The sequence below is a fragment of the Aedes aegypti genome, chromosome 3 (genome assembly GCF_002204515.2).
Source record: "Aedes aegypti strain LVP_AGWG chromosome 3, AaegL5.0 Primary Assembly, whole genome shotgun sequence".
NCBI classification, from domain to species: Eukaryota; Metazoa; Arthropoda; class Insecta; order Diptera; family Culicidae; genus Aedes; species Aedes aegypti.
The window spans coordinates 265,775,411-265,795,747 of record NC_035109.1 but is presented as its reverse complement, the minus strand read 5'-3'; the positions used below and the strand labels follow the sequence as shown (position 1 = coordinate 265,795,747).

The window sequence follows — 20,337 nt, the reverse complement described above, 5'->3', positions numbered from 1 at the left end:
CTGAGCTAGGCTCTTCTCTTCCAAAAACTTTTTCAACATAACGTAAGATTGCACATTATCGGAGGGCACACAGCGAAAATTTCATCGAAGAGGCGAGTGTTCTTCCGCGAAGTCCATCGCACGTTCCGTTCCAGAACGAGTCGATCACTGGGTCCGTAACGTCCACTGGAGCTCGGTGGATGCTGGGTTCCAACAGGCCGAGGTGTTCTTTGAACAAATATCGCCGAAGTTTGCCGGCAAATATTCCACAGGGTACGCTTCTCCATTCATGCGGCCTTCCTCGAAACTTTCGTCTGTGAAGACAACGATTGTGAGCTATAACTGATCGACGAGGTTGGTTCTTTTCCACTTACCGTAATCATCACACAAACTTCAGAGTACGTTTTCCAGCAGCGATCGATCGTTGATGTTTGCCGAGCCACAGATGACGACCTTGTCATCAGCAATCAACAGCTTGGAATGGACATAGATCAGTTCCGTCACTGGGACTCCATTCAGCAGGGAATCGTCCGCAGACTGTGGAACGAAATGTACTCGGAGGGATTCTTGATTCCGGCGACGTACAGTCGCGAGAGTAGAGAGTTTTTACCGCTAAAATAGAGAGAGGGAAAACTGGAAGTTTGTCCAATGGGAAGATTTTATTAACATACCGGCATATGGAAGCATAGTTTCCAATGGGTTATAGCTCGTAGAGAGATTCACTAGCACCACCGACTTCTCTTCAAAGCCGGTAACAGAGGCATCACGACGTACACACGGAATGCCTTCTTCTCCCTGTGAGCGCGCATTATCCGCTTGAACAGGTACTCTGCAATCTGGTTCTTCACCGTAGAGTTTCCCATCTCCATGCTGATGAAGAACTGATTCTCAATGTAGATATAGTGCTGTGCTTGGAAATCGTCTGAACGTAGGCTCGTGGATGCTCTGCTCCACATAGTCCTGTTCAATAAAACCACAATTCAACTGGATGCACTTCGCAATACTTGGCAAGTTACGTGCTGTAGAGAGATGTTCAAGAATTCATTGTCTATCCGAATGTCATTGTAGCTTTTCGGCAGCAGATACGGATACTGTAGACTTTCCCGACACTTTTCTAATTTTGACAGCGTTCCAGCGCTCTATGAAATGTCGTGCCACGTCCCGAGCTGCCTGTCCGTAGACTACAGTTGCTACGTCGTGCCAAGGCATGCGAACAGTCGTTGATCGGTCAACAAGATCTGCGGGTCGAAACGGGCGTGTTTATGAACTGTAAACTCCAATTTTAGGAAGAAAATTACCAACATAAGGCATGTCAGGTTGATGAAATCCTTCACTATAAAGTTGATGTAATCCTTCCCTATCCAAAATTTGGCTTGTCCATCTAGCTCGAATAAAACCTTACTTTTGAACGGCGCAGGACTCATTACTCCTGCTGGTGATGGCGCATCTGTCTTTGTAGCCTTTTCACAGAGCTTTGCTTCTTTTCATCATCGGAAAGATATCCCGGGCTACCCGGAGTACTTTTCATTCCGTATTCTGCGTCATGCTCGTTTAGTGTTATCCTATTTTTTCAGATCTCTTCCCATGTCCTTGATTTTGCCCATTATATTCTTCCGCTCCATCTCTGGGTATCCTTCTTGATGTTTTCCGGTATCTCATCGCTTTCATTTTTCGTGTGTTGGAAGCGAGCTTTTGGCTGCCGCATAAGTGCTTATCGCCAGGTTCCAAGGTGGGAAGTTTAATATCCACCTTGTCCAACGCGGTGATCTCCGCAATTGCTCTTCGATGCTCGCAGCAAATTAGCTACCGTGCCACCCTCATCCAGTTCTACGACGTCGAAGGTTTGCGGATCGTTGTGTTGTTCACTGAACTACAATTACTACTGGAGATACTTCCAGATCGGTCATCGATGCTTATAGTCGTCCCAGCGACCGTAGCAAAGATCAATTCCTCCAACGAAGCATACGTCTGATCTACAACACAGCTTTTCGTGATGCGCCCAGAAGAATACACCTGCTCGCGCATGATCCGGATGACGCCAGAACTTGATATTTTCGTGCTGTTCAACAACTTCTGCTTGCTGTAGTAGCTATTGATCCAAGTGCAAAATCAAGCTCTTTGAATAATAGTAAAGATTTTGATTCCTTGTTCCTGCGAAAATACACAAGATTAGATCTCTGGATGACATTAGTTCTTTGACGTTACCTTCACCGTTTACTTAATGAGTTGCATGAAATATTAAGATTTAAGAACAATGGCCTCCCCACAGACATAGATACTCACCGCCTTACGTTTCAGAATTTTATCCAATCGCCAATAATTCCATCGATAGCTGGTCGTTTCATATGAATCTCGGCTCAGCATCCAGTCCGTAATAAATATCTCCTCCGTCGACCTTCCAGAGCATCCGCACGGCACCATATAACTGGCACCGTCCACGAACCAGGCCGCCTGCATTCCGCGGATCGGAGCGAACGACTGATGTGGATTGGGCATAGTGAAATCCTCGCCGAATCATTCGCCACCTTCTTCATGTACGACATCCACTCCTTGGCCGCCGTCTCGTCGGTGCTTCACAACAAATACCGTATTGTCACAATCTGCAGTCCATTCGCAAACCGTACTGTACATCCCGGAGGAAATGTCGAACCTTGGTCGAACAGCACCAGCACCGTAAACGCCATCCTTGGCCGGAAGTACCAAAACAGGTCTCCTTGACAAAGAACCACCTGTTTCCCGCACTTACCACACAACGTCGGAACAGAATAGCTACACGGACACAGCAACCACCCGTTAGAGCCAAGCAGTTGAATCCTGCCTGACGGCACGTGTGATCCAGTTCGTTTCTTCACCAGGCCTTCTTGCTTTTTCGCCCAGGGCTGCGATGAACGAGATGTGCGATACCTCCAGGAAGTTGAATGCTGCAAAACAAAAAACCGAGGATGTGAGAGATGCTTAAGTTTAAGATAAGTCTATTTGAGTTATGTAGTTGAACAAGAATTGATGAAACGGTCACTCATATGATATCGTAAATTGAAAAAACTTCCGAGTAAAGAAACACCTCATAGTGCTGAAAGACGCGATTTTGGAGAATTCAAAGAAAGGCTATTCGAGACTGCTGGGATAGGAATGAATGACGCCATGTTACAAAAGCGATGTGTGACGAGGAAGATTTTTCTGCTGCCAAGCTGAGATGTTGGATTCTCAATTCTGAGGTATCACCCAGTTGGACAAAGCAACTAAAAAAACGATGATGATGAAGGCGCTAGTGTGTGGAAAGATTTGGTCAGCGATCAGAGATTTCGCGGTCTAGTAATAGATTGAAGCCGGAGCCGCGTTTTAATAGAAACCGATCTATTTCGTCTAAGGATAGAACCAACGGTAGATACAAAGCAAAAGAGGCAAAGCTCAGGTAGACCAGTTTACCTTTGTTCCTTTGTAAGAAATGGAATAAAAAAGTTTTGCTACGGTTGCATGGAAAAAACCCGCGTAAAATCAAGCCAATGTAAAGTTTAGATTCTCCACTCAACATCTAGCAGTTCTTAAGATTCGGATTTCTTAACGACTTAAGAAGATTTAGACTCTAATTTAAACTATGATGATCGCATGCCTTGTCTTATGATCTCGTCAGTAAACAGATAGTGATCCCTGCTACCTGGAGGTTTTTAATCAATCTGTAAGCGTCAGAACCATGGAGATCGGTAGTGGATCGGCAAGAGTGTAATTCCAGAAGAGTGAACTGCAACGGTGCAACAATAAATTGTTGTAATTGACGGAAACCAACTAAAAGATTATGAAAGATTTGTGTTTTGTTGCGGTGCAATAACGATTTTATCCTGGTTGGCCGCACTTGGTTGGACGAGTTCTATTCCGGTTGGCGAAATACTTTCACCACTCCTCCCTTGCGAATTGGAACTTTGACCTGGTTGAAGAGCAGAATGTTGTTGAAGAAGTAAAAGTAAGTTTTTGACAATTTTCCAAAGATTTGTCTAGTCCAATAGTGGACGAGTAGATGCCGGAAATAGATGTCCGGTCCATTTGTGGAATCAAGATGGGTCCATTCTCAATAACATATGATCTCGCCCTAAATGCCATTGGTAACAGAGTATGTTGCTCATTATTTTTAGGAAATGCATGGACAAAGAAATACTATCACTATTGTGAGATAGATGGAGGATCATCTTGATCAGACCATTGTTAAGAAATGTGCATATGTCTCCGTCTGCTCAGTAAAAACAAGCTACTCAGTTGATTAACAATGGCTTTTAGGGCGAGATTATAAATAAAAGCAAGAAGGAGTAGTGTGTGATCCTTTGACCGTGACGTTTGTCCTGCGGGGGCGGGTGAAGCGATCATGTTATGCGCGCAGTGCAGTGAAAAAGTGTATAGTATTTGGCGTAAGCTCAGTGTGGCGACGGGAAAAAAAAGAGCATTACATCCAGGTAAAATCGGTAAAATCGTTCATTATTATTATTTACTCACCTATTACCATTTGAAAACTAAATACGTGCCAGGGTCGAAAATTTATTTTTCGATTCGGGAAGTTGTAAAAACATTTCATATATCCATTTTGATTATCTGGGTGTTTTTATGCGGGGCTTACTGTATATGAAAATGACCTCAGAATGTGTGTGTATTTTACTGCCATTCTTGAAATGGGTCGTTGGAATTTCAGTCAGAGCTATCACCTTTCATCTCCCGGGTTAAAAATTGTCTGCAGACCTATAAAGATATCGAAGGGTATCAAATATACATGCATACAATTTTCTTCCATAAAAGCACTGCCGGTCAGTGGGAGATGGATTGTATACACACACACACACACACACACACACACAGAGATTATAAATAAAGCAAGAATTCCTTTAATGATTAGAAAACTAGCAATTTCAAAAAAATTTAAGGTTTTTTTTACATTAGCATCACATGACTCTTGACATCAGTTATTGTACTATGTTGGCAATTCATAGTGTGCTTTACAGTCATCTATGTGACGGTTGGGGCTCTGCATCCAGCACTGGCGAATGTCATCCATGTTTCATAGACTTAATGCAAACAATATTTTTTTCAGATTTGGAACAGCTTGAAAAAAAAAAACATAAGCAGCAAAATGACTCTATGACTCACAAAAAGTTTTCAATAAATAATTTCGTCTCGTGTCTTCCTATCACATTATTTGTTTGTTTTTGAATAACATGCATTTCATATGAAACACAGTGGGATTCGTTTTTGGCATGCTCCATTCTTGGCACCCCCTGGTTCTGGCAACAAAATGGATCCGTTTTTGGCAACCATACACGCCTATTTACTTCTAAATGGTCGTGTGTTTGCAACGTTTCATAAAGTCATTAATCTCTAATGAGTATCTCAACAAGAGTTAAAATATCTTTTCTCAGGCACTCACGTTGTATGACCAGCCCACTGGAGTATGCCGGTAGGTGATACAAATTTTTCTTCTAATTTGGAAAAGCTCGTTGAACTGTTCCTTTTATACCGGTACCCCCGTTGGTTTGGGCCACATTTAATCTAAACACTTTTAATTTGCACCCCCGCCAGGCATTGCAGAATTCGCTCTCATTTGAGTATGAAGCACGATCAAAGCAAGCAAAGAAAAACATACCATCTGTTGCGGTCCACGATCGTCATTGTATCGCAAGGTGTAACAAGTCTGATAAATGGAAGCAGTGAGCGAGAGCCCCAAAAGAGAAAGCGATGATAAAATCTATTTTTCTCGCTTGTCTACCGTTGGGCATAGGTGGCACGATAAACAATCCACGAACTTCCAATAGCAATAGTGTCCCCCAGGCTTGGAGCATGCTTAGAGGGGTTTTATTCATGCACTACTATCCCCCCAATCTGATCACAGTTGTAGCAGTATACGCATAACAGTCTCTCATAATGTGGCAGCATGTTATGATAGTTACAGAGAGCGATTACGTGAGAGATTCTCTCAATTTTCTCAGGATTCAATCCATGTACCCCGTTAATTTGCACATCGTTCAGATTAAAAATTGTTCAAACGTCATTTAGCTCATAGAACGGAGTAAAGTGAAATGGAACGCTGTGGAACGGAACAAAACAAAACAGCCCAAAGGGGTAACCAGAAGTACGGTTCTCTGTTGTTCGTAGTTTGACTAGAAGTTCAAATTTAAAATGAACCTCTATGGTTTTCATGACGTACCGTTCAATATAGCGGGGTTGCATGGTAGGGGAATTACACACGGTGTACTATATTTAAGAAGGTGATATATTCCGAAAACTGACAGCTACTTGACGACGTCATTCCTATCTACCTCGAACAAATTTGCGAAAAATGATCTAGTGGTCCGGAAGGTATATGGTACGATAGGAGTGACGTCAGATGTTTACAATCAAACTTGATATTTACATCAGTGAAGAGCCTGCCTTGTTAATTTTTATGTCGTGGGAATTACATACATAGCGTATGTAAAAGCATATCATAACAATAGAAGCAAACCAAGCCAAATGTCGGGTCTCTTAGGTTTTATGAAATTTCATAAAATAAATTGCGTATTTTAAGCAAATTCGTATTCAAGGGAATTTCAGAAGTGTCACATATAATCTTGCATATAATTCAAAATTTTGACAATGCCTAGCTAATAAAAAGTGACTCACAAGCTACTTCTATACGCTGTTTTGCCACCACGACAAATGCAAACACAGTAGTAACTAGACATTATTTTCAATAATGTTTGACATTATAAGAAACGATCCAATGTTGCTTAGGCTGAAGTATAATGAGTGCAATATCAAGATTTCAATGCTTAAATCAAAATGTTCCTTACGATGGTGATCCTTATCTAGATCTAGGAGTTTTCTAAATGGATTCTGGAGAATCCTTACGAGATCACATGTTCTTACAGTGAGCTTCTAGGAACTTCCAGTAGATTCTTGAAAATACTGAGCGAAATCTATGTATTCTTATCAGACGTTAGGGGTTTCTTGCGGGATCCTGAAGAGATATAATTAGTTATTTGAGAAGTTTTGCAAAATCTGTCAATAGGAGATTGCCTTCGGTAGTTTGAGAAATCCTTATGAACTTTTGAGACCTTTTGAGCAATATCGCAGCAAAATCTTAGAAATCTAAGCAATTTCCTCGAAATTCCTAGCAAGCTCTTGGGTAGACTACTTCAGAGTTGTAGCGGATTTCTGTGAATATTTAACGGACACCTGAAGATTCTTATCGGGATGTTAGAGTTTCATAGCGGGATCCTGTGAATTTCCGTTTAATTCATATGGTTGATCTATAATATGCAAGCTCAACTTTTAAAACACAATCAAAACTCATTTCAAACTGAAGTGATGAGAAGCTTATTTGTGTATTCTACAAAATTATGGATCTTGGGGTGCTCAGATGACTTTCAATTACTTCTAGAGGAATTTTTCATACATATTTCTGTGAAAAATCCAAATGAATGCTTAGTCAATAATCTGTTTCGAAAAATATTATAGATTTTGTATATTCCGATTGATTGAGATGTTTCTGTGTGCCCTTTTGACTGTAATAAATCATTTTATATAAGATGTCCTATTATGCAAAGAACATAATTTAGAATAGCCATTTTCAATTGATCGAATGCTGTCGAATGTTGCAGCAGTAGTGATAGCCATTAGACCACCAACCCCGTCATTGTAAAATTTCAAAACTGTGTGGAGCATCGGCCACAATCAATATGACAGGTCTACAAATGTATAGCATAGCCCTCGCCTACGGAAATGCACTTCGAAATGGACCGAAAGTCGGGCCATCATTTCGGTCTATGAAGATTATGTAATTACGTCCAAATGATATTCTAATAAAACGGATTCCCTCTGTATCGTATGGCAGTATTAAGAACAAATGATGCCAAAATCTTAACATTTTATGTAATTTCTTAAAAAAAATTACGATTATCAACTACATTCCATAAATGTTACAGTAGGAAAATGTAGAGAGAAATAGAACCTACCGACTTCTCTTTTGGGTCCTTATGTCGCTTATTTCGCCACTTTGATTCGTCAAAAATATGAATAAAATCAATCTTGGATTCCCAAATGGCACCGGACATCGATTTCCGTCATCTACTCGTCGGCCCGGTTCCAAAAATACCCATATTGCATGGTTCCAAGTGATTTTCCGAAACCGGAAGTCGCCATCTTGGATTTTGTAAATCTCAGGGATAACGGAATCATTCTGGAATCCTGAGAATTCCTTCAGATTCGCAAAAATCCGGAATTACAAGAATCTTTTCGGAATTCCAATAATACCTATGGAACTTTTTTTGTATGGTTTCGCGGAATAACACGTGCATCCCCCGTGCAAAAACAGAATCGGGTGTACTTCCAAATACGTATCCTTTGCCTGTAGCGCAGGATCTTTTCCTGTGTGTGTGTGTGTGTGTGTGTGTGTGTGTGTGTGTGTGTGTGTGTGTGTGTGTGTGTGTGTGTGTGTGTGTGTGTGTGTGTGTGTGTGTGTGTGTGTGTGTGTGTGTGTGTGTGTGTGTGTGTGTGTGTGTGTGTGTGTGTGTGTGTATATACAATCCACCTCCCACTGACCGGCAGTGCTTTTATGGAAGAAAATTGTATGCATGTATTTATTGATACCCTTCGATATCTTTATATCTGCAGACAATTTTAGCCCAGGAGATGAAAGGTGATAGCTCTACTGAAATTCCAACGACCCATTTCAAGAATGGCAGTAAATACACACACATTCTGAGGTCATTTTCATATACAGTAAGCCCCGCATAAAAACACCCAAATATCAAATGGATATCTGAAATGTTTTTACACTTCCCGAATCGAAAATTAAATTTTCGACCCTGGCACGTATTTAGTTTCATAGGGTAATAGTTGAGTAAATAATAATAAAGAATGAATTTACCAGGATGTAACGCTGTTTCTCCCGTCGCCGCACTGTGCTTACCGCAAAATACTACACACTTTCACTACACTACACACGTAACATGATCAATTCTGACCGCTTCACCTGCCCCCGCAGGAGCAAGCGTCACAGTCAAAGGATCACACACTACTGAATAAGCCCGCGAATCACGCCACTCTTCTCCCCTCCAACTGCACTGCGCGCCTAACACGTTTAATCCTGCTTGACCGCTTCACCCGCCCCCGCAGGAGCAAGCGTCACGGTCAAAGGATCACACACTACTAAATAAGCCCGCGAATCACGCCACCCTTCTCCCCCCCAACTGCACTGCGCGCCTAACACGTTTAATCCTGCTTGACCGCTTCACCCGCCCCCGCAGGAGCAAGCGTCACGGTCAAAGGATCACACACTACTCTGTAGCGCAGGATCTTTTCCTACACTTTTAGGTTCCACAGTTTTTTTTTTTTTGTTCTTTGGACCTAGAGGGTGCTTATACCCAGCTGAGTGTATCTGACCGTTCGAAGAGGATTATGATTATAAATACCATTAAGGGCCTCTACACTTACAGCAGACTCCCTCAAGGGGCTTCGTCTAGTCAGTGTTGCATTTGAACGCGTTCAGTTTGCGTTCCAGTTCAAATTTTTTAACGAAACATCAAGTAGGATAAGTGATCCATTAGTTGTGGGTGTTTCTATAGTTGCAGTAGTGCCATTTACACTGATTTAATTGAATTAGCTGCAGATCCGACACCGCCAATCGACGTATTGGCTTAATGATACACAAAATAGCTGAAAACATCGTTCAAATTGCTTCAATATAATGAAATACCACCAGAATCGCATAAAATTTTCTCACTTGTACCAATAGTTGCGATCAAGTGTTCCTATAATGGAGGACCCCATAAGAAAACAACGGATACCGCAATAATAGGAACACAAATTAAAAGTTTAACTCAACTAAAGGCATAGTGTACCAATAGTGGAGGTATTATTTTCCACTGAAATGCCGATGGTTACTGCGATCAAATCAATTTTCTTATTAATAAATGATGATACGAACTTTTTACGAGATGAGTCATTCCAATCAATGTTACCTCGCTGATCAATGATACCCCGGATTACGGTATTCAGAAAGTAGCTTACGTAATACGTAGGATATTCATCGAAGATTAATTAAACACTTACCGTATCCTGGTGGTTCCGGTACAGTGAGATGTTGAGCAAATTGTACAGGTATTCCTCGAGCTGTCGCTTCCTCTCGGGGATGGCATCGAACGACACCAGGGAGTCCGGCTTCAGTGGAAACCTCGGTAAGGCACTTTTCTTCCGCTTTTTGTTCGGCTTTTCCAGCTTCATCTGCATCGTCGGCTAAAAAGTTGAAACATATAGTGCTGGATTTAAGGCTTATAATTAGTCGACTCAAGTACCGAAGCGGTGCACTGATGCACATTGTGCATGTTCCTGAAACTTGTCCGTCGCTCTTTGTGGCTTTTGGTGGGAAAGGGAATGTTGAGGGACGCTCGAAACGTGGTCAGCTGTTGGTGTAGATTCCGAAAATGATTGTAACGCTTCTTGATCGTCCAAGTAAACTGGCCATGGGTGAACTTTATTGTATATCTGAAACGGTAGGATTCAAGTTAGATGCTCTACTATTGGATCATCAAGACGTTCAACTCACAAATTAGGATTTAAAATATGTGCCGTCAAGCTGCGCTCGTAATCTATAATCTCTACGTTGATCTCCAGCCCGGGAATGAAGATACTCCTGTGCATCGATGTGAACTTGATCGGTGGGTTGTGCACATACGGATAGGGTATTTCCGTGTCCGGTATAATACTCTCGTGGTCGCTTTCCTTCCGCTGGACCAGCACTGGGCCCTCGGCACCCATCGATACGATGGTTATCGAGTCGGAGAATCCCAGATTCTCGTCATACTCGTCGGCAAGCGAGTAACACGCCAGGCTGGTGTCAATTGTGTGATCTATGTCCTCCATTCGGACTGTGCTGGATGTGCCGTTGTCGTCGCAATTCAACGCCGCGTTCGATGTTCCCACTTCATGGAGGGACATTTGATCTGGAAAGAAGAATGAAACTTTTACTCTAAGGCCATCAAAATAAGTCTCGATCTTGAACTGAAAATTTATTGATAAATTACTAAGTGGGGCACAAAAATATGAAACATACTACATTGCGGTATAGGCAGTCTACTATGAAGCAATTCAAACCATCAATGCAGTGTGCAAATACTATTCTTATCATATACCTAATTAGAGCGAATGCCTTCACATTCATGTATAGCTGTTAAGTTTAAGTATTTCTTCTGCTTCTTCTTGGCGTAGCTTCCGCACTGAGACAAAGCCTAATTATCAGCCTAGTTATTCAAATAACAGTACTTCCGCTGAGTTGACACATTTAAGGCTCAAGAATCCATCATTCAATCAGCAGCAATCATCAAAAATTGAAAACCAGTTTTTTCGTTCAAATTTCAATCAATCCTTATGAAAATCATCGTATTTCAGATAGCAAGTGCAATGCCATGATAGATTTCTTTAAGCAAAGCTCAAATTTTGAACAAAAAAACTGGTTTTGAAAATGTGTTAAACTATGATGGTTATTTTCCTCTTAAGGCGAATTAGGCCGTCATTGAAATTTGTACGCGTCGTTGATGATTTTGGCTAAGCCAACACAACTATGAACTATGAATCTGGTGTATGTTATCACTTAAAATTCTTGAATATTTCAAGAGAATTCCTAGAAGACATTCATTAAAGAAGTTCTGGAGTATTTTCTGTTAAAACTTCTCCACGAATTCCTGCAGAAATTCCGTCAGCTATCACCTTAGTTGGAAGAATTCTCTATGGATGATTTTCTTCAACCCAACTTTCGGTCGCATCGTGTACTGAGTACACGCATCATGAAAAAAGTTCCCTTGTTATACATAGCACCAGCGTGGTGATACTGGTGATATCTGAAGGCGCTACCGCTATTGAGTTAAGATATTTCTATATATAACTCAAAATTCTTTTATAAAATCTCTCTAAGTACAGACAACTCTCCCTTACTCAATATTCCATATCTCGATATCGAGTTAGAGAACCATAGTAAAAGTTGGTTTTCATGGCAAACTCGATGGTCCCTTGGATCGGAGTTGCACTGGTTTTGTGTTCTGTTACTCGACATCTCCCTAGCTCGAGAGTTGACTGTACTTAAATTTTTATTCGCAAATTCATGAATTTTAGTGTTTGATTTTTTTAATTTTTATTTTTGAACCTCCCAACATATTATTTTCTTTGAAGCTTCTTCTGGGTACCGATTTTTGACAATAATAAAAATTTAAGTTTACGCGTGATAAAGATAGATAAATTATGAGTTAAGTTATGGAAAAACCCACGTGCTCTGGTGGGGTTCAAACCCACGACTGTATGCTAGACGAGTGCTTTACCAACTAAGATACCGAGCTACTTGGTGATTCAATAACACAGAAGGTTACAAGTTTCGAATTCAAATCGCTCAGACACTTCTCATAACCCATATCCATCCATCTCATGTAGTATATGCGCGCAGAGCGAGTGCGATTTATTTAGTGTTGGAAAAGTTTGCCTATCATACCCACATCGCTTCCACAACAACTGCATTGTAGAAGTTTTTCAATAAGGGAAGGCAAAACTAAATAAATCGTACTCACTCTGCGCGTGTCTGCAGTATACATTATCCGTCTTTACCACGCCTGTTCATAAATTAGAGTTTTCACCAAAAGTTTAAACATTTTGCATGAAATCTTTTTGATTCAAATCTTTTTAAATTCGATGTTCAGTTTACCGCATGTGCTCCTAGATAAAATAAATACAAAATACTTCATTGAGAGCAAAATAATGGATTTTTTTTTTTTTTTTCAATAATATCGCCGGTTTTAAAGATAAACCTGATTTTTCAAAAAAGCTAGCATCTTCTATTGCATTGAATGAATGAAGCGTGCAAAAAATTACCAAATTATGAGCTTTAATTTTTGAATTTGTGCAGAAGATTTGCTTAAATACTGGTAACACTGGCTTTTGCATCGTCAAGGTTATCAACTGAAAAACCACGGGCAGTCTTAGTTGAGCGTCCTGTCCTAGCTTGTGATAACTAAACGACAAAAGGTGAATCATTGTTGCTATGATCACAGGATAAAGTACAACCGCAATTCATCATGAATTTTGTCATGATCACTAGATTTCCATCCTTGCACATTACGCATGCACACAAAAAAATTTGAAAATTTTAACAGAGTTTTGATTTTTGATATTTTTTATGGAACAACTCTGTTTTTTATACAAGTGTGGTGCGTAGGGATATACTTTCTACTCTTTCTAAGTTACTAAACTATCGATCTATGCCGTAATATATTCCACTATATTTTGGCTAGTTCAACATCAAGCTTTAATATAAAAATTAAAGGGTCAAGTTTGCCAGTCACTGCCGAGAAACATTCCTTACAAAAAGTTTCAATGGCTGAAACGGGATTGAACACACATCCCAACAACAGTTTCTCTGTTCAAAACTGAATTAATTCGAAGAAAATTTGTTCATTGTGTTAAGGTTGGAGAATAGAATACAGTGAACATATTTACATGTCAACTTTCTTGGTTTTTAACAAAAAAAAACTGCTTTTAAAAATTACTATATCAATGACGGATCCTGCCTCCTTTACTGTCCGATGACATTAACTACACGAAGCCCACAAAATCTGGTGAAAATCGTATCAAAAATGTAAATATGAGGTCTGTCTTGATAATATTTAAAAAAGGGTTATATTAGATTGATTAGTTGACCATGTTTGGAGATAGGAGTGATTATTCTTTTTGGGATTACAACCCCAAATAAAATAAATACAGGAGTGAATATATTATTTACAAACTACAGTCAACTCTCACTTACTCAGTATTCCGTATCTCGATATCGAATTAGAGAACCATAGTGAAAGTTGGTTTTGATGGCTAACTCGATGGCCTCTTGAATCGCAGCTGCACTGGTTGTGTGTTCTGTTATTCGATACTTTCCTAATTCGATTCCTTCAATATCGAGGTATAGACAGTTGACTGCAAAAGCTTATTGAAATTCTCCTCACATATGATTTGATGGATTTTCCTTAAAGTAACACTGCACAGTGTCTAGGATTATGAGACTGCAAATTTAAAGACATGCTGCACCGTCTTTAGCCCAAGGCTGCACAGACTGAACTGGAGCGGGAATCGAACCCACGCTTCGTGGCACTACACGCCTACACTGAAAACGGCTCTTCGTATTTTATCCAAAATCAATGTCGTTAAATAATATTTCGTACATAAAACGCTATTTTCATTCATCATAGGAATAATTTGTACTTGAATGAAATTTGCTTTTCAGTAACTTTATGAAATAATCGTAGATTCACATTTCGTAGATAAGCGTTTTGTGTTTTTTTTTTGCGTTTGTCTTTTACCACTGAGGCAAAAATACTTAGGTTTTTCTTTAAATCATGACATATGAGCCAATTAAATTATGGTTTAATTGAACGCTTAACCATATCAAAAAAGTTCATCATAAGTTTCATAAATGAGATCTTTGAATTATTTGAGAACCATTACTTTAAATAACTTTTATTGCTATAGCTAGAAGAACTAATCCGCTTTCGATGTTGGGTGCAAGTTAATCAAAAACAGATCACATGTTTTCAAAACATGTCAATTTTTTAACACGCCTGAAATAGAAGGCAAACATTATTAATGATTGGTAAATCAAAATAAGCAATACAGGTCGGACTCGATTATCCGGAGACTCGATAATCCGGGGACTCAATTATCCGGGATTTGATTATCCGGAATTTTAGACTCGATTATCAGGAATTTGTTTTTTGATGTTCTTGTTTTTCAATTTTTATGCATAAATCTGAGATAATTTAATATTGCAATATACAATATGAATGATTTTGCAGTTTAGAACGTATTTAAGAAAAGGGGGATTTGAAAAAGTAGTGTTGTGTATGCTGGTCAATAAAAAAAAATCTTGTATAGACCCCTACTGTTCCTGGAAAAAATTTCTGGCTACGCCACCGCGTCATATAAACAAGATAACGAAAAGAGATAATATTTAAGTTCTTTTGTCAAAGATTTTTTTTTCTTAGTGATTCGATTATCCGGAGGATTCGATTATCCGGAGTGAAAAAAAAAATCGATACTCCGGATAATCGAGTCCGACCTGTAATCATTTCGCTTATTACCAATTTTCAATGATAGACTTATGCAATTTAAATATTTTAACAATATTTTTTTGTGGCGCCAAATCATAATTATTCCTTAAGAAATTATTAAGTTTTTTTGCCTCAGTGTATACTAATCACGCTAGATGAAAATTCTCGAACACTTCTCCAAACAGTCGTAAGCCAAAGGAGTAAAAAAACTTAATTTCTTTTCTGAATCAACTTGATTTTCACTTTTATAACGTCTAATTTTCGGAATCACGACGTAGCCACGAGTCAATGCAAAACAACACTTGAGTCAATCGTACACTGCACAGTGCTCCAAAAAGTACATTTACTTGAAATCCTGCTGTCTGAACCATAGTGCACAGATGGTACAAGAACATCGTAAGTAATTGAACAATTTTCGATTACTTTTTCAAATCGACGTATGTAACTTCCATACGGTTTTGAGAAATTTAATCCAGAAGAATCACAACCTGTCTTCTAAAACTGTTTTGAACCGATTTACCTTTTCAAAAAATTTTCGTCGTGTACATGGCTTACATTTTGCATAAGATACGCTCGCGTTCAAAAACTAGGGAGTTCCTGTTATTTCCCACAAAAAATATTTCGAAATAATAAGCCGATTTATTCAGTTACTTGTGACGTTTTTGTACCAGTGTAAAATCGATTCAAGTAGTGTTTTATTTTGATTCGTGGTTAAGTCACTTTGTTTCTCCACACAACGGAGCGGCGAAAGTAGTGGTTAGATTGCGAAAGTAGAAAATCTTACTTTCGTCGTTTTGTAAATCCGGAAATTGAACGTTCTAAAAGTGAAAAATCGAGTTGGTTCAAAGCAAAATGTATACAATTTTGTCTGAGAAACACGTAGAATCGATAAAGTAAGTTTGTATACTTTTTTGCCTTGAGTCTGTTTGAATAAGTTGTCCAGAATTGGTGTATCATGTTATCATAGGGATTTCGTGAGGAAATGATAGGAAATCCGAAATTTCGGGCGCGAGTTGCTTGCATGTAAAGTTTTTGGGTTACAAATGATAAAATAGGCAAAATGTAGATTTATTTTGAAATAGTTTTAAAAAATTAAGGTTTTATCACATCTTATTTTTTATTTTTTTGTGCAAACCGTGTGAAAGTTACTTACGTCGATTTGAAAAAGTAAACAAGACTTGTTTAGTTTTACAAAACTGATCGTTTAAATCGACGAAATTATTCGTTGTTTTCTGCAACGAAAGCATTCGTAGACATTTTTTAGAATATAAGACACTGAACCTCAAGAAAAAAAAGAGAAAGAAAAAACAAAACAACAACATATCGTACAAGGTGTGCATTCCGCAAGTTCACTTACCGCGGAGTGTATTTGGACCAGCTTCTGGCCAAGAAAACGCTCCACGAAATGAGAAACCAGCCATCATCAAGACCCATCTGCGAAACAGTATAACGGTAAGACATTCATCCAGATTTACATCATTCCGGCAATAATCGGCCACTACCTGGAGGAGTTCTCGCAAGACCCAGGCAAGCACAGAAGGCTCGGTATCGGTGCCACCAACAGCTCCTGTTCATTCCTCTGAAGTAAAGTGGACTGGTGTTTTAGATTATTTTTATGTTTCAAGTAAGTAGACCGAAAAACTTACAAAAAGGATTGTACAGTGACTCAAACTCATATTCGTATAGTACAATGTTTATCATCAAAAAGGCTATCAAATGATCAAATGAAGTATCGACTTCGAAATACTTTATCATTGATGACGTTTCCTTATTGAGAAAGTATTCTAAATTGAATACATCATTTGGTCAGTATTTGTCAACTTTATGTGAAGCTGCACAAATATTAATCTAAGTCACTGTAAACAAAAAGATTTTTCCCAGCATATCGTCTGTTTTGTGAAATGCACAAACCCAATTCGTCGAATACACTAAAGCTCTGAAAGTACTACATTTACGAATGATTCGTACATTGTATTTTACTGTTATTGTTGTTTATTACGAAGCTGTTTTTGTACATGCTACGAATCTGTTTCGTTGCAGAAAACAACGAATAATTTCGCAATTCTTTATATAAACAATATTGTCGCACTACCACCAAACCGGATCGCGCCAGTGTGACTCGCGACACGCCTCAGTTCGCCGCATTTTGAAATATTTTTTTTTAGTGTGGCGCTGCATTCCCACGATTTTTATAAACACAGCGCATTATTCAAATACTAGCTGCGACGCTCGGGAACCAAGAAAACAATAATTAAAAAAAAGTTTTGGTCTTGATTTCTACCGGATGCATAATATCAAGCGTGTGCTAGAATAAGGACGTAAGTCGCTCTTTTGGGATGCTCAACCGCATACCTAGTACTGGCTTTTTCAGTAAATCATACAATAAGCCATTTTATGAGACGTTTCGAATCATATGGTTTCCGTTTGTTTGAAACTTACTGGCAGGCCGATTTATTTACGTTTCTTTCAGAGTTTTATATGTTTTCTGAAAAGTTGAAATCTTAAGCTTTCATTCCATAAAAAAGATTGGAAATCGGTTAAGTTGCTCAAAAGTTATGATTTTTTTTAAATAAAATGCGCTGAGACCTACAGTGTGTGCCGTTAAAAAATGACTGATTTTTTATTTTCAATAAAATATATCTCAATAACTAAAAAAACATACATCGCTGAAAATTTAACAGTAAACGTTAAATTTTCTGAACTTTCATGAAAAAATGAGTACAGCAATAGCCCCTTAAGTCCCAAGGCCTTCAAAACCCCAAAAACTGATTTTTTTTAATTTTTTTTTCATGTAGAAAACCATTTTTTGTGAAATTTTATATTTTTCTTGAAAAGTTGAAATTTTGAAATTGAAAATCGGTCAAGCGGTTCAAAAGTTTTGATTTTTTTTAATAAATTTTTTGCAAAGTTGCGATTTTTCTGGTCATTCTATTTCGGAAATGGTCACCCCAATCATAAAATCCAAAAACACGTGTATCCGAAATAAGGATAAGGAACAAAATAGCAAGTTTTCGCGAAATTCGGGGACCCACTAGATTGTTTTTTCATGGAATGGCTGCATATTTACTGTTTACTGAGCCCAAGTTTACTAGAAACACATGATTTGGTATTATGTGCCAATGTGTTACACGTTTGTACCTTTCTTTTGTCACTTCGTATGCAATGACCTATATTCAAATTTATTAAGTTGTCCTTATGAATGCGTGAAATTCACCATGACATTGTTTGATAAACTAAGCAACATGCTACTGCTAAATCAGTAACATATCTCGATTTTGATGTTCCCACCTTGACCTTAAAGCACAGACATAACAGTTAGAACAATCATCAATTTAAAACATTTAAAACTTTAACGATAATAAATCTTCGAGCTGTTTAGTAGAATACCTATAAGTAGATGAAAAAACCGAATTTAGTACTATACCATTTAATTCCACTAGAGTTTGTATCCTTTGACAGATTGAGACAGTTGAGGTAGAAATACGGTTCTGTCAAAGGATACAAACTCTAGTGGAATTAAATGGTATAGTACTAAATTCGGTTTTTTCATCTACTTTAAACTTTAACGCCCAATGCTAAAATTACTGCTAGAATTTTTGCCTTACGGAAACTAGATGGCGATAGTGCTCAAACGACAAACTAGAATAAAAGCGATATGAGCGCCTTGAATGATCAATGAGCACGCTACCAAATATTAGAATTGAGAACTATTTTGCTGTACAATGAAATAAATTGGAGTGTTACGTCTGATTATCTCTGCCGAAAGTATAAAGTTGGACCAATGTGATTTTTATTCGGGCCAATAATGTGATTCCATTCAAACGCATTTAAAGTAGCTCTTGATGATAGATGGGTTAGAATGGCTCACACTATACGCTGGTTTCACCATCGACATCATTCATTTGTTATCAGAATCAATCAGCATCACCGATAACACAACTAGCACTGCACATCTCATTCCTTGCTACTCACTGTCGAAACATTCCTGATGTAAACTAAATCGATAAACACAATTTCTCTTCGTCGTTTACAATCAATCGTTCGCCAGGGTACACTCAAAACAATATAAAAAAACAATCGATTTACTTCAGCATCTGATAAGGTCCACAACAATCGATGTCATTGATGTTTCTCAAGAGCAGTATCAGTTTGCATCGGAACTTTTGCAGCAGGGTTTTATTACAAGTCATATGCCACTCCATATCCACTGTAACTGAAGATCTGCTAAAAAGGCTTAACTTGCTGGAAATTGCATAGCCACGATAGGCAGCCATACATATGTTCCCGATTAGATAGCGTATTATCTGTCAATGGGCACTATCAGCAATTTCCTATTTTTGTGATTATACAGGATAGTCCACCTCTCCACTAGATTACGACAAATCCACCAAACCACCTGTTCTCCTATCGTGTTTCAGAAAAGCTATACTCAACATAACAAGAACAAACAGAAACCCGTCTGTCGTCTTCAAATTACACAATTTTATGTCACCAAAAACCGACACATCACAACAAAAAAACTTCACATTTAGCACCCGTTGAAGTCATCGCACCCACCGATATCTCTAAGTAGCAGCGAAATACTCCGGTGCACCGTTCGTCGTTTGTAGTACGGATCCATATTGGGCTAAAAACTATCGTAGGCACGAATTCGGCGCCCAACTTTTGATGATAACACTAATTGGTAACTTAAACACCCGCAAAAAAAGTCCCCGAAACTGTTTTGGAGCCAAGTTACGAGCCCTTGGCGCGGTGAAGAGTCGCGACTTCCTCCTTCCACGCTAGTTGTTGTAATACTAAATAACTGGACAAAAAAGTGAGTGTCGTCTTTTCTAACACACGAATGCGCGCACAAGAACACCTTACGCAGACTACAGAGTATGTACCTCCATACATTCGCGCAGGAAGTTTCTGATAACGGGGCAGGTCATTGATAAGCAGATTCAGCATTTAATTTCCCTGCGTCGTTTAGGTATCCACTTGGATGTTCTGGTTCTGTTGGGGCTTGATTCATTTGGCTTATGGTGTACGAAACGAAATATAGGGCATTTGAAGCAAAATGCATTCGAAGTATCGAAACTCCTACTTCTCAGCTTAGTATTCTATGAGCACTTGAGACCGATTTCTTCACCTTCTTAAGCCGCAAACCACGTTAACCCATATGATTAAACTATGCTTAAGGCCAAAGCGGGAGTGAGGAGATCGACCCTTATACAATTAAAATTTGTAATCTACTTCGGGGAACGGTTTGCCAAGCATGAGACTG

General features: G+C 38.9%; 1 protein-coding gene and 1 long non-coding RNA gene across 2 annotated transcripts; both read right to left on the bottom strand.

Moving 5' to 3' along the window:
* Positions 1 to 409: 409 nt before the first annotated feature.
* LOC110677652 lies at positions 410 to 2,561 on the bottom strand. The gene is made up of 4 exons (XR_002501100.1): positions 2,263 to 2,561; positions 1,278 to 2,130; positions 651 to 1,217; positions 410 to 591 (listed from the first exon to the last, which is right to left on the bottom strand). It is a non-coding gene; the product is annotated as an uncharacterized LOC110677652 (long non-coding RNA).
* A 211-nt stretch (positions 2,562 to 2,772) lies between these two features.
* Positions 2,773 to 19,883, bottom strand: LOC5573735 (phospholipase D1). Its single transcript, XM_021850791.1, has 5 exons — positions 19,629 to 19,883; positions 10,541 to 10,937; positions 10,290 to 10,479; positions 10,048 to 10,230; positions 2,773 to 2,898 (listed from the first exon to the last, which is right to left on the bottom strand). Exons 1-5 carry the CDS (start codon positions 19,690 to 19,692, stop codon positions 2,773 to 2,775), a joined length of 960 nt encoding a protein of 319 aa, XP_021706483.1. The 5' UTR covers positions 19,693 to 19,883.
* Between the last annotated feature and the right edge of the window lie 454 nt (positions 19,884 to 20,337).